Here is a 12473-nt window from a genome sequence, read left to right as displayed (position 1 = left end):
GTGCCCAGGCATACCTCTCCAGACCCGTCGCCTCTGCCCCCGCGATCTATCCAAAATCCTTCAGCAAAAAGCCCAAATCCCACTTGCCCACAGAAGCCCTTCCCTGCCGCTCAGCCCATGCTAACCCCACACAGCCGGAACCGCTGCACCCATCATGCTGCCCTCCACTGCGGCTCTCGCTAATGCTCTCCCCCCTTGTGTACAGCACAGGTCTTGCTCCTCGACAGCAAGCATTTTGTGGACAGAAACTGCAGCCACCCGAGCTGGACTGGGTCCTCATCCTCTAGCCTGGACACTGGGTTTCTCCATTGCTTGGGAAGTACACAGCTACTAAATGTTAAGTGGCCACATTCTAGTAGATTTCATATTCCCACAGCAAAGAGAACTCTTCATCCTCAAACGATTCACATGTTAATTATAGCTCTTGAGAAGGATTATTTCAAGAATGGTATTTTTGCAAGTTTTCTTCTGTAGGCCCAATTATAAAGTTCATTGCATTTTTACTTTTATTTTTTTCCATATGTGAAATGCAAATTGAATAAAGTTGATTTTATTAGATAAATTTTACCACCAACGAAACGTGACCAGACATGCATAATGTTACTTTTACAAGTCTGCACCTGCCTCACTGGGGTAAAACAGAGAAGTAATTATGTCAAAAGTGTCTGCATGAACAGGATGTCCCTTTTGCAGGGTTCTCGTTTCTGCTACACACCCTGTACCCCTGCTCCCTTGAAAAGTGACTTTAGAGTTAATGTCACGTGACTTGATTTGTGGCTCATTTGCGCAGGTCACTCAGCACTCAGAAGCTGGCTGGCTGCTTCTCCATTCTCACTACTACTCAGTGTTCATCTGATACTTCGTTAAAGAAGATTGGCTGTTTAAAAATGTTGGTCCCAAGAAAATTACCCAGGCTAGTGGATCACACACGCCAGCGAACTGCCACTAGCCTTCCTGAGCCTCAGCTCCGAGGACTCCATTCCAGTTTATCAGCACTTCCTTCCCCACCGGCAGAAACAGTGGGGGACTGTCTGCAATTCCTCGAGACCCACCTTTCAGGAGCTTGCTGAAGTCAAAGTTGTACTGCATGACCACGTGAGGGACCACCTTCTGGTAGAGACATATGACTTGGAGCAGAACGGCTTTCAAAAGAATGGTTTCTGCATCATCTACACCAAACAAAACAAAAAAACCCAGCTTAAATTCAAGGACCTATTGCTGTCCTCTATCATCAATAGGTGAGCAGCCAAGCCAGTTATGACATCACATCACAGCCAACAGCACGCTAAACCCCAATGCTGTAAAGAGACTACCTTGTAGCTGGATTTAAGGAGTCAATGCTGTAAAAAAGGTTAAGACTGTGCAAAAGACCTAGGCTTAAATGCTGTTTCACTGCTGTGACCTTGGACAGGTGTCCTCATCTGAGTAATAGGGACACACAGCAGGGCCTACCTATATAAACCTTAAGATGCAAAGCCCACTGGTCAACCAGGTCTTAGTCAACACATTTTAATACAAGGGGGGACCATGTAGCTCACCTCTATCTACAGAGCAAGAGAGCCCCCTGCCCACTGAAAGTCCTGCACATATGGTACCCAATGTTCAAGTCTTTACACAATGCTTAGATATCAATTTCTAACAGATGATTATTTCAATCTACAATCCCACTCTAATTTTCCTCACTAAGCAAAAAAGGACAGACACATTCATAGCCAGAGGTGCCGTGAAATGAGAACTGCTCCAGGACCCTCCAGACAGGAGCTGTCCCAGGCTGCCAGTGTCAGCTCTGTGCCAGGCAAACAGCAGAGGCTCCCCAAGCCCTCACCGCACTGGGGAGCCACGTGGGCAGCCGGAGGCTTGTCACCCCTTTTCTTCCCTTTCTCATCATCCTCTTTGGTCTCTTGCTTTTTTAGTGACTGCCAGACCCACACAATAGTGTTCAGGTCTGGCAAAATCTAAAAGAGAAAAAGAAGCAAAAAAAAAAAAAAAAAAAAAAATTAGTCATATTCAACAATAAAGGAAAACAAATAAACTGCACATATTAACAAGAAGCAGAAGGGAGGGTGCAAGTCTATGTGAGTGCGAGTGTGACTGTGTGTAAGAAGCACACGGGAGGATGGAAAGAGAACAGACCCTCCTTTTTTAACTCTGCAGTATAATTTCTAGAACTGCACACTGTAAGGATTTGGTGGACAAGCAAGTGCTGATGATGAAAACAGATCCCTTAAGACTCATTCATCTGAGCAAAAGACACTGTGTACAAAGAAACAGCTTCTCAGGGCAGGCTCGGGGAACCTGCCCTGCATGACCAGGGCTCTCAGAGCAGCCGGCCAGCCTGCAGAAGACCAGACCTCCTTATTCCCAGAATCTGCCACTGCACCCATCTCACAGGGGCCACGGTGCAGTATGCATAGCGGCAGGTGGGGGCAGGGGCACAGCCACAGACCCGGATGAGACCCAAGGTCCCTGCCAGAAGCAGAACCCTGTGTCCTGTTCCTGTGGGAGAAAACATGTGTCGTTTAAATTCTTAGGCTGCACAAGCACTTTCAGACTATGCTCTAAGCGTGTCATACTGCCTATAATCACAAGCGGTAGGCTTTCTTGGTCTACCCTTTACACCTACACAATGCTGCCCACTCACCTGTCCCACCCTGCAGCTCCCAATGTGGCCTTTTCTACCTGGTGTACTAGCAGAGTCCAAACCTGGACTTGATGCCTACCTTGCTCAAGGCTTCTCTGAACAGCTGCACAAATTCTTCCATCATCACAGCCGTGTACACGCCTGATTCTTGCCACACATCTTTATTCAGGCAGTAGTCAATTGTTTTTAATGCTCTCTTCAAAATGACAGAAATAAGGGATAAAGCTGTGTGCTTCACTGATTTGCTGTCCAGCTGGGAAGAAAAAGAGTTAAATCCACAGATGTATCTAGGATATGCTGGTGGACACAGACTTCCCAATCCCTGGGCTTGGCTGGCTCTTGTCCCTTCTTGGGTCACTCCTCGGGAAAGCCACAGGAGATGGATGGTCTTTACAAGAGGTGACCCGGGGACCTTGCCCTGCTGATATCCCTGGGTCCGACCTCAGCAGTTGCTGGGAAACTGGCCACTAAAGGTAGAGTCAGACAGAGGTTTTGTTTTTACTGTCTACTTTTCAGTAAGTCTTCTCTGACAACCACTTAGCTAACAGCAGCCAGATCTCACCAGAACCCACTCCCCCACTATTAAAAGCATCAACATCAGGTGGAGGAATGGCAAGACAATGCTCCAGGTACTTAGCATGAAAAACCACCTCCAGGCTCAGTAAGCAAGCAGCCCACATCACACACCTCTGGCATCCAAAGTTCTCTACTTCTATTCGGAATGACAGCCAGGAGGGTCACTCACGGCAAGGACTATGTCAGGTTTAAGAACCTGTGCTTCGATTGTTTACAGTAGCACAGTTCACAATTGCAAAGTTGCAGAAATAATCCAAGTGTCCATCAATACATGAGTGGATTAATAAAATGTGGTATATGTATACCATGGAGTACTATTCAGCTATAAGAAACAATGGTGACATAGCACCTCTTGTATTTTCCTGGATAGAGCTGGAACCCATTCTACTAAGTGAAGTATCTCAAGAATGGGAAAACAAGCACCACATGTACTTACCAGCAAATTGGTATTAACGGATCAACACCTAAGTGGACATATAGGAATAACATTTATCAGGTGTCGGACAGGTGGGAGAGGGAAGGGGATGGGTATATATAAACATAATGAGTGAGATATGCAATGTTTGGAGGATGGTCACGCTTGAAGCTCTGACTCAAGGGGGTGGGGGGCATGGGCAATATACTATACATAACCTTAACATGTGTACCCCCATAATATGCTGAAATAAATAAATAAAAAGAACCTGTGCTATCACCAAAAAGAGGAACGAGTCCAGGCCCTGTCTAGTCACAGTGTGTTCCTGGGCCAGCAACAGTGATGGCATCTTTTGCATTTGGTAGAAATGCAGAATCCCAGGTCCGGGCCCAGACAACTCAAGCAGAATCGACACCTTCAAAACCCAGGTGATCCCACATACATTAAAGTCTGGGAAACCCTGGCTGGGGTACCGCAGATTGACTGTGAGGTAGAAACTAACAGCTTTCTGATTTACTTTTAGCTTAATACCCACAACACTGCAGTGCCCCAGCATTCCAATTAACTGCGGTTTCAGTCTGTGTGCACACTGTACACTAAAGCAGGACATATGAACTATCCTAAGCCAATAATGGCTCCCCCATAATCACTCCAAAGGCAGGCCCCAAACAAGTGTTCACATGACACCCAAAGGGCGTGGAGCACAAAGCTCAACCAGCCTGGGACCCTGCTTCCAAAGACCTTCTTGTTTTCTGTTTCTAAAATAAGCTAAAGCTTCTCTTTCTGATTCTAAAATGCATGCAATTAAAAGTTTTAAAGATAATACCATTAAAGAATAAAAGAAAAAAAAAAACAACAACAACAACTCATAAGCCCAGCTCCCAGATGCCCTCCCCTCTGACCTGCATGAAAACATGGTCTTGGCTCCCGGAAAGGCGCTGTGCAGGGAAGGCCGGGCTGTGGCTCGGCAGCTCTGGCCCCGCACAGGACGCAGCAGCCACCAGGAGGAGGGGAAGCTGCATCCTCTCATTCCTTGCGACCACTCTGCCCAGGGGATGAAACACCCCTTTAGAGGACAACCCCTCCCTTCTGGAACAACAATGAGAGGGGAGGGGACTTCCAGGAGCACTTGGAGGGGAGCACAAATGCAGCCCATAAAGGAGGCATCTCTGACATATTCCTTTCAACTCGATTCTCCTATAAGCTCCCTGGGAAATACTGTCTCCCACATTAATTAAAACAGTTGGGCACACTAACTGCGTCCTAATTTTTTCTTATGATGATTTGAAAAACAGAACTCAAGACCTTTCTGCCTAGTCCCACACAGACCTCCTTCTCTCTACACCTCACCCTGCCACCCACGCTCAGTATTAAAAAATGGTTCGTCCTAGTGCACAGTCTCAAGAGTCTACTCCACTTTACAGTGACTGTGCCCGTCACCACTGGGGCCAACTTGTGCCTGTGCGACCCATCACAGCTGACCCTGTTCCCACTGATGTCACACAACTCAGCCTGCCAGGGAGGATGAAGACGCCCCTCTGAGCACCTGGCCTAACACCTACCTGGGCTTGGGAAGGGCTGGTCGGGCCCAGGACCCAGCAACTCACAGCCACTCACCTAAGCCCATGATGCTGTGGGGAAAGAAACATTTGCCTCTCATAATGTGGCTTCTGAAGGGACTTGGAGACCTTTATAATAAATAATGAAATATGAAATTTAAGTATCAATTTTTGCCATGAGTATGCCCTCCAAAAATACCTAAAAACAGTTGCTCCTCAAAGTAAATGTTGTCTGGACATCTTAACACCATTCATTTAAACCACAAAGGAAAGGATTTGCTAGTAAATTTCAGTCCTACTCTGTTCAGAAATTCTAAGCTAATGAGTTTTTTTTTTTTTTAATTATCCAGCCCAAACTGTCAGCTAATAAGATTTTAATAAATGAACTTCTCTTCCTCTGATTCTGACATTCTTCTACTCTCGGACAGGACCAGAGAGGCCTGGAGGGACCCAAGGGTGCCCGCTGTGTGATGAAGCAGAGCCAAGGACGTGAAGTCAGTCTCCCCTGGGAAGGAATGCTCCAAGGTCTCTGTTCCAGCCGAGTGGACCTGCCACTCGTGGGCTCTTTCAAACTAAAGCTCTGTCCTGGAAGTCTCACTAACAATATACCACCAAATATGTCCAGGCTGGCATTCACAGAACAATCACACAACACAGACAGTGGGTTTGGCAGGAGAAAGTTCTAGAAGCCAGGTAACCACATGGCCTTACATTTAATGCTTGGGTGAACATGATCTTATTGCACACAATGGGCACAGTGGTCACCATCACCATTGCCAGGAGCCGAGGCAAGGGGATAAACTCTCTGGTCTGAAACGCCCGGGAAATCTCTGGCTGGGCCTCATAGATCTAGGAAAAGGAGAAAAGAGAGTTAGTTGGTGCTGGAAGTAAGTTTCCTGAGGCTAATTTTAGGCACCCAACAGTGAAGCCATTCATTCCAATCAAATAATTACAGTGATAAAGGTCCAAGATACTTTACAAGGAACAGGGTTCAGAAGATGAGCCCCCAAATCCACTTGTTAAAGATAAGTCAGGTGACAAGACTGGCCATTAGCAAAGAAGTGACCTTCAAAGCAGAGCTTGGCCTGGGGTCTGGGTAGTCTTGTAAAACCTCTGATGGCAAATAAAGCACTGCTAGAACAGCCAATGGCATCATTTACCAGGTACTGCTACAAGTGATGGGCACCTGACAAATCATGCCACCTTTTTAAAACTTCCTGACAACTCTCTGGGGTAGGAACACTTTCCATTAAAAATCAGATGTGTTTATAGGTGATAAAACTGGACCTCAATAAAGATGAGTAATTTCCTGAGGGCCATACACCTAGTAAGCAACCAAGCAACAGCCCAAGATACACATGGGACTGCACATATAGGCACTCAAGTAGAATTTAGGGAACACAAGAATAAAAGCTTGTTTAAGGGTAACAAGTAAACACAGTCGTAACATGGCAATGGGTAAATTTCCTCCATGGCCAGGCCCAGGCTGAAGTCCAAGAAAACAATCCCAGGTATTTTAGCACTAGGCTGGCCATAAATCAGAGAGAGAAAGCTTACCGAGCCAGGCATTACTGCCAAAGAACTGACAGTAATGTCTCTGTGGGTAGATGGGGTGACGCTGACCTCTACGATCAAAGCGAAGTTAACGCATCTCCACTTAAACAAACAGGCCAACATTTCACAGCTTATTTCAAGTTGTTCTAAGTACTTCAAACAATCTTTAAAAACTACCCAACAATCCAGGCATTTTACTAATTCCAGCCTGTGCTGAGACTCAATAAGATTTTACTCTAAAGCAAAAAGTCTCAGTGAACAAGATAAATTGGCTCAACAGATTCAAAGAATAAACCTCAAAATTCAGCTCAGTGAAAAGCAAAATGCTAGAGAGGATAAGGACACCAAGTTTACGTTGTCTAAAATATTCCCCTTTTATCCCTAAAAGTCTTCAATTGTACAGTTTATCAGATCAGAATGCCTGCCAGGCCCCCAACTCCTTAAGCTCTGCCCCCTACATAGCTAACAAAGTTCTAAGTATCATGATTTTACCTTGTTTAGAAGTTTGATATTATTTAACCAAGTGGACTTCTCTCGTGGGAGAAAAGAAAACGTTACTTCCTTAAAATACTTGTGCAGTAAGTCTGGGCACACTTTAAGGATGTTCACCACCAGCTCGGCCACCAGCTCATCATCTGCGGCAGTCTTCAAACCCAACAAGAAGTGCAAGAGTGTCAGGTTTCCTCCCCTGTTAGAGAAAGAGATGAGGGGGAGAGGTTAGCAGGGAATGTCCTTAGAACTGTGACATAACGTTCGCATCTGTGACAAGACGGTGGCTGAATCTCCCGCATGGTGTAAAAGGGACTTTTCACAGCCTGTGGGACTCCAGCTCTCCACCAAAGGGCTTTCCTTTCCATCCTCTACTGAGTGGCTGAAAAAGTCTAACTATCTTGCTCCTATCTCTTCTTCCCTTCTTCCTCCCTTGAGTGCAATTTGATTTCCAAAGAAGAGGGGAAAACCCATTCTCTCTCCCACCCCAGCCACCTACCAGTCTGCCTCAAAGTCACGGCTACTGCAAACAAAGGGAAAGTCAGCAGGAAAAAAATCCACACCCCAAATTCCATTTTGAGATTTTACTGACCTCCTTCCTCCAACCACGTATGACAAAAGCATTATGTAAATATGTAGGTGCATGTAAGTATAAAAAATACAGATAAGGCATTTTTCTCTTGAAAAAATGAAGTGCTCATGAATTGTCAAATGGTCCAGAATGCTATCAAATTATTTCTAAAATTTTACAAGACAGTATAAGGTCTTTGCACAGATCTTTTGCCTGTGTTCTCTGTTTCCAGCTTATTTCAAATTCCTACACCTTCACTTAGCAGGTGAAAAGAACCGGGATGGGGGAAAAAAATCTACTGTAGAAAAATATTCAAAACTTGCCCCAAAAGGGGTATGCAGTCTTTAAAAATGTCAGGTGATAAAAGTAAGAAGCAGGAAAACCTACACAAAGTAAACCTTCCGTAAAGGGAGCCACCATGCTAGGGTACTAGGCTATACCTGCCACGAAGCCTTTTCCTGTCTGCTTGACCTAGGAAGTCATAACATCCAAAAAAAGACTCAGAATCTGCCTCATGTGTACACTATATGCTGATTGTTTCTAGGGCCCTCAGTGTCTTGTATCCTCTTATAAGTTGAGTGAAACTGCAAGACTGTATGACAGCTTTAAGTGTAATTTAAAAAATTTAAAAAAACGGAATTAGAGTATAATTCTGATCAAAAAATCCCTTCTTGTATGAATTTCATTAACGAAATATAGTTTGCACTGTCAAATGACCAGAACTACACACACACATTATTTTAATCAACAACAATGTAATGAAACGGAAAGCCCTAATATTTACACAGTGCATGATTCATGCCAGTCACTGCTCTAGGCAGTCACCACACTCCACGTCTGAGGCAGGTGCTAATTTTACTCCCATTTTACCAACAAGGTAACGGAGGCAGAGAGGATGCATAACTGGCTCTGGGTCTCAGAGCTAAGTCAGAACTGAAGCGCAGCTGTCCTGACTCCAGAATCTGCTCTCTTAACCTCCACGCCAGGAGTCGGCTAACTAGGCCCTATCTTTGCAAATAAAGTTTTACTGGAACACAACGGCACCCATTTGTTTATGTCTATGGCTGCTTCTGTGCTACAGCAGCACAACTCAGCAGACACAACAGAGCTACATATCCCAACTAGCCTAAAATACCATCTAGCCCTTCAAAGACAAAGTTTGCCAACCCTTGCTCTACACTATAATACTTTGCTTTCAATGAACACCTACTCTGTGCCAGGCACTGTCCTAGGAACTGAGTATCCAAAACAGACCAGTCTCTGTTCTCCCCACTTCTCACCGATCATGAACAAGCAAATAAATAATAAGTCAGCAAATAAAGAGACAGAAGCCTAGGCCAAGCAAAAGGACAGTGACAGTGGAGGGGCTGCCTGGGAGGGCCTCCCTCAAGTGGTGACATTTACAGAGACCTGAATGAAATTAGGGAGTGAGCCACAGGACTACCAGGGAACCAAGCACTTCAATTTTCCTAAAGTTTTCCATTACTGTCCACCAACAAAACTCCTTCTTCTCCCCTAAGCACAAACATTTGTCTTTTGTCCATGGCTTCAATTCACATAAACCACAGCTTAGTCCAAACAGACCACACCCACAAGTGGATGCAATATGCTCATTAAATGATCATCTATTTCATGGGTCTGGTTATGGAGAGAAGAAATGCTTTAAAAATAGGAGAAAATGCAAGTGTTTTAAGCATGGTATTATATTGCATTAGACTATAAAAGTCTGCTGTTACATTTTAGCAGGAAAATGAGCTCATTGTTACTGACCAGAGAAAAAAGGGGGCAAAAAAAAAAGAAATGATGTGGCCAGTTAAATCATAATAACCTCAGAATCAAAACAAGTCCAAAGTCATAAGCAGCCAGAAAAATTCTCACCATGTTATCCCATTCTGAAGGAGTCAGTCATTTCCTGACTGGTTGAAACTAGAAGTAAATCAAATTGCCTAAATCCTTAGAACAAAATGCTACGAATTCAAGGAGTAAAAGATGTCATTCACAATGACCAAAAAATATGTCCAATATTTTAATTGTCAAATGAGAAAAAAACAGGTTGATGAACAGCAGCTCATTTTGGTTATTAAAAAAAAAATTACATGGACCTGTGATATGGTTTGGATGTTTGGCCCCATCAAATCTCATGCTGAAATTTGATCCCCAAATGGAAAAACAAATATCACATGTACTCACGTATAAGTGGGAGCTGAACGATAGGTATATGTGGTCATACAGAGGGACATAATGGACTTGGAGACTCAGAGGCAGGGAGGGTGGGAGAAGCGTGAATGATCAAAAAATTACTTATTGGGTACAATGTATTCTACTGGGGTGAGCAGTACACCAAAAGCCCTGACTTTACCACTCTATAATTCATCCATGTATCAAAAATCCACTTACACCTCCTTAATCTATTGAAATAAAAAAAAATCTATATTTGTAAAACAAAATTTTTTTTTGATCCTCAGCATTTGAGGTGGAGCCCAGTGGGAGGTTTGGGTCATGGGGGCAGATTCCTCACAAATGGCTTGGTGCCCACTCCCCAGGCCTGCCCCCAGTACTGAGTTCTGGCTCTATTAGTTCCCGGGAGAGATGCTGGTTTAAAGAGGCTGGCACCTTCCCCCTTCTCTCTTGCTCCCTCTCTCACCATGCAACACGTCTGGTACTTTTCACCTTCCACCCTGATTGGAAGCTCCCTGAAGCCCTCAGCAGAAGCAGATGATGGCATCATGCTCCTTGTACAGTGCAGAACCATGAGCCAAATAAACCTCTTTTCTTTATAAATTACCCAGTCTCAGGTATTCCTTTATAGCAACATAAAGCAAATTAACACAAGCATATTGTAGTTACACGACTGCAAAGAAAAAGTTGCGAAGAATACAATCAATATTGTTAGATTTGGACTTTGTTTCCTTACTGATGAAATGTTATAATTGTGAAGCGTGAAACAAAATGTAAAAACACAGTTTTGAAATCCTAACTCATTAGCAGCCTGTCACTGAGGGAGGACTATTTAGTTATGAGTACTAGTTTTGGATTCCCTGTGTTCAACACAAGCTATTTCACTTATCAGGGTAAGTCTTGACCTCTCTGTGACCATTTTCCTCCTCTGCAAAATCAAGGTAACATGGAACTTACCTCAGGACTGCCACAAGACCCATGTCAGAGCCAACCCTCTCTAAGGCCAAGTAACAGACTTTCTCTTCGATCCAGTTGATACCATCATCTTTAGGTAAAACATGCACACCACCCTGGGTGAAATATCCCATCATCTACATGTCTAAATTCATGGCTACTCTGAGACCCCTGCCCTGAAGGCATGCAATGATTACAGGATCTCTGAGTCTCCAACTGCTCATCTCTAAAATGAGTTAATGTCTACAATTCTACTTCTAATCTACTACAATTTCATTATTTAACCAATTTTCACTAGACAGTCATACATATGATGACTTCCGAGGAACACACACCCTGGGGTTCACAAGAGTGTCATACTTTACCTGCCAAAGGTACCAAAAGATGCATCATAAAAATTAATTCCATGCTTCAGCGAACAGCAAAGATCCATCAGGAAGTTATGAACGAGCTCCCTCACCATGCTTTTCCCTGCATCTTCAGCAGAAACCTATGAGGGTTTTCAAAAAAGTTGACGAAAATCTCAAGCTCATAAACCTTAGTAATAGCTACAGAGTGAAAACAGGACAGTATCACCTGCCTGATGACAACTTACAAAACATTTTAAATTAAGTACTTAGTATCTTTTCAAAAAATAACCCTCCCCCCCGAAACAGATACATTGATCCAGATAAAAGAATACTCTTTAGGGGCAAGTTTAAACCTATGTTTTTAAAAGCTTAAAAATGACTTAATTTCTCTTGTACTTTTGAATAAAATTCCACATTTGGGAGTGTTTTTATGAAGCCCCTGAGGCTTCCTGGTAATAGAGCATACAAAAACATGTTCAAAACAAGAGGACACGGGCAAGTCTCCAAGATAAAAGGAAGTAAAATAGTGGGCTCTTGAGAGGTAAATTATTATAAAGTTAACAGGAAGTCTGAGCCTTCTCTACTCTGGCCAAGTCCATGTGCAGAAACACCCTGAGGAAAATTAAAATGCACATTGGCGCTGGGTCAATGTGAGAGCAACTGTTTTAATTTAGCACTTGAGTTAACTATTGCAAAATAAATTATACAAGGCAGTGAGGATCCCAGACACACAGGATTGTGAAGTAAAACAAACAAGCCTTAAAACTCCAAAAGTTGGATCTGAAAGAATGGAAGGAGGGAAAAGGAGAAGTAAAGCAAGGGGAGAGAGAGAGCCTGGATGAATCCCACAGATCTATCAGGCAAGCACTCCAGGGAAAATTAAGATATTGTTCAGCCAAAGGGAATAACAGTTTTCTCTGAGGATCATACACCATCATGAGGTCAACTGAGACCCAAAAGTGACCGCACCTTGTCGTTTTCTGGGTTCACATCAACGGTCCCATTCCAGCTGTAGAGAGATGCTATGTGGTTCAATAACTGCCCAGTAAAGAAACGCACTTTTTGGGTTTTTGTGATATTTGGATTCTGAACCACCTAAATACAACAATAAAACAAATGAAGTTCAAGGAATTCAAATATTTTTAAAATAGTGTTTGCTTTCTTACCATTATAAAATCAAAGCATG

The 12473-nt window shown here is 43.6% G+C and overlaps 1 protein-coding gene across 1 annotated transcript in view; it reads right to left on the bottom strand.

The window, feature by feature from the left end:
• The window catches only part of URB1 (URB1 ribosome biogenesis factor), a 71106-nt gene that overhangs the window by 43504 nt on the left and 15129 nt on the right, over positions 1-12473 (bottom strand). Inside the window, exons 7-13 of the mRNA XM_020284712.2 lie at positions 12257-12382; positions 11303-11427; positions 7238-7433; positions 5903-6040; positions 2721-2894; positions 1826-1955; positions 1053-1169 (exon numbers count right to left, since the gene is read on the bottom strand). Coding sequence (XP_020140301.2) covers positions 1053-1169; positions 1826-1955; positions 2721-2894; positions 5903-6040; positions 7238-7433; positions 11303-11427; positions 12257-12382 — 1006 coding nt within the window. The remainder of the gene's footprint in view (positions 1-1052; positions 1170-1825; positions 1956-2720; positions 2895-5902; positions 6041-7237; positions 7434-11302; positions 11428-12256; positions 12383-12473) is intronic.

The sequence above is a fragment of the Microcebus murinus genome, chromosome 1 (assembly GCF_040939455.1).
Source record: "Microcebus murinus isolate Inina chromosome 1, M.murinus_Inina_mat1.0, whole genome shotgun sequence".
Taxonomy (NCBI): Eukaryota; Metazoa; Chordata; class Mammalia; order Primates; family Cheirogaleidae; genus Microcebus; species Microcebus murinus.
This window is presented reverse-complemented; position numbering and strand designations above follow the sequence as displayed.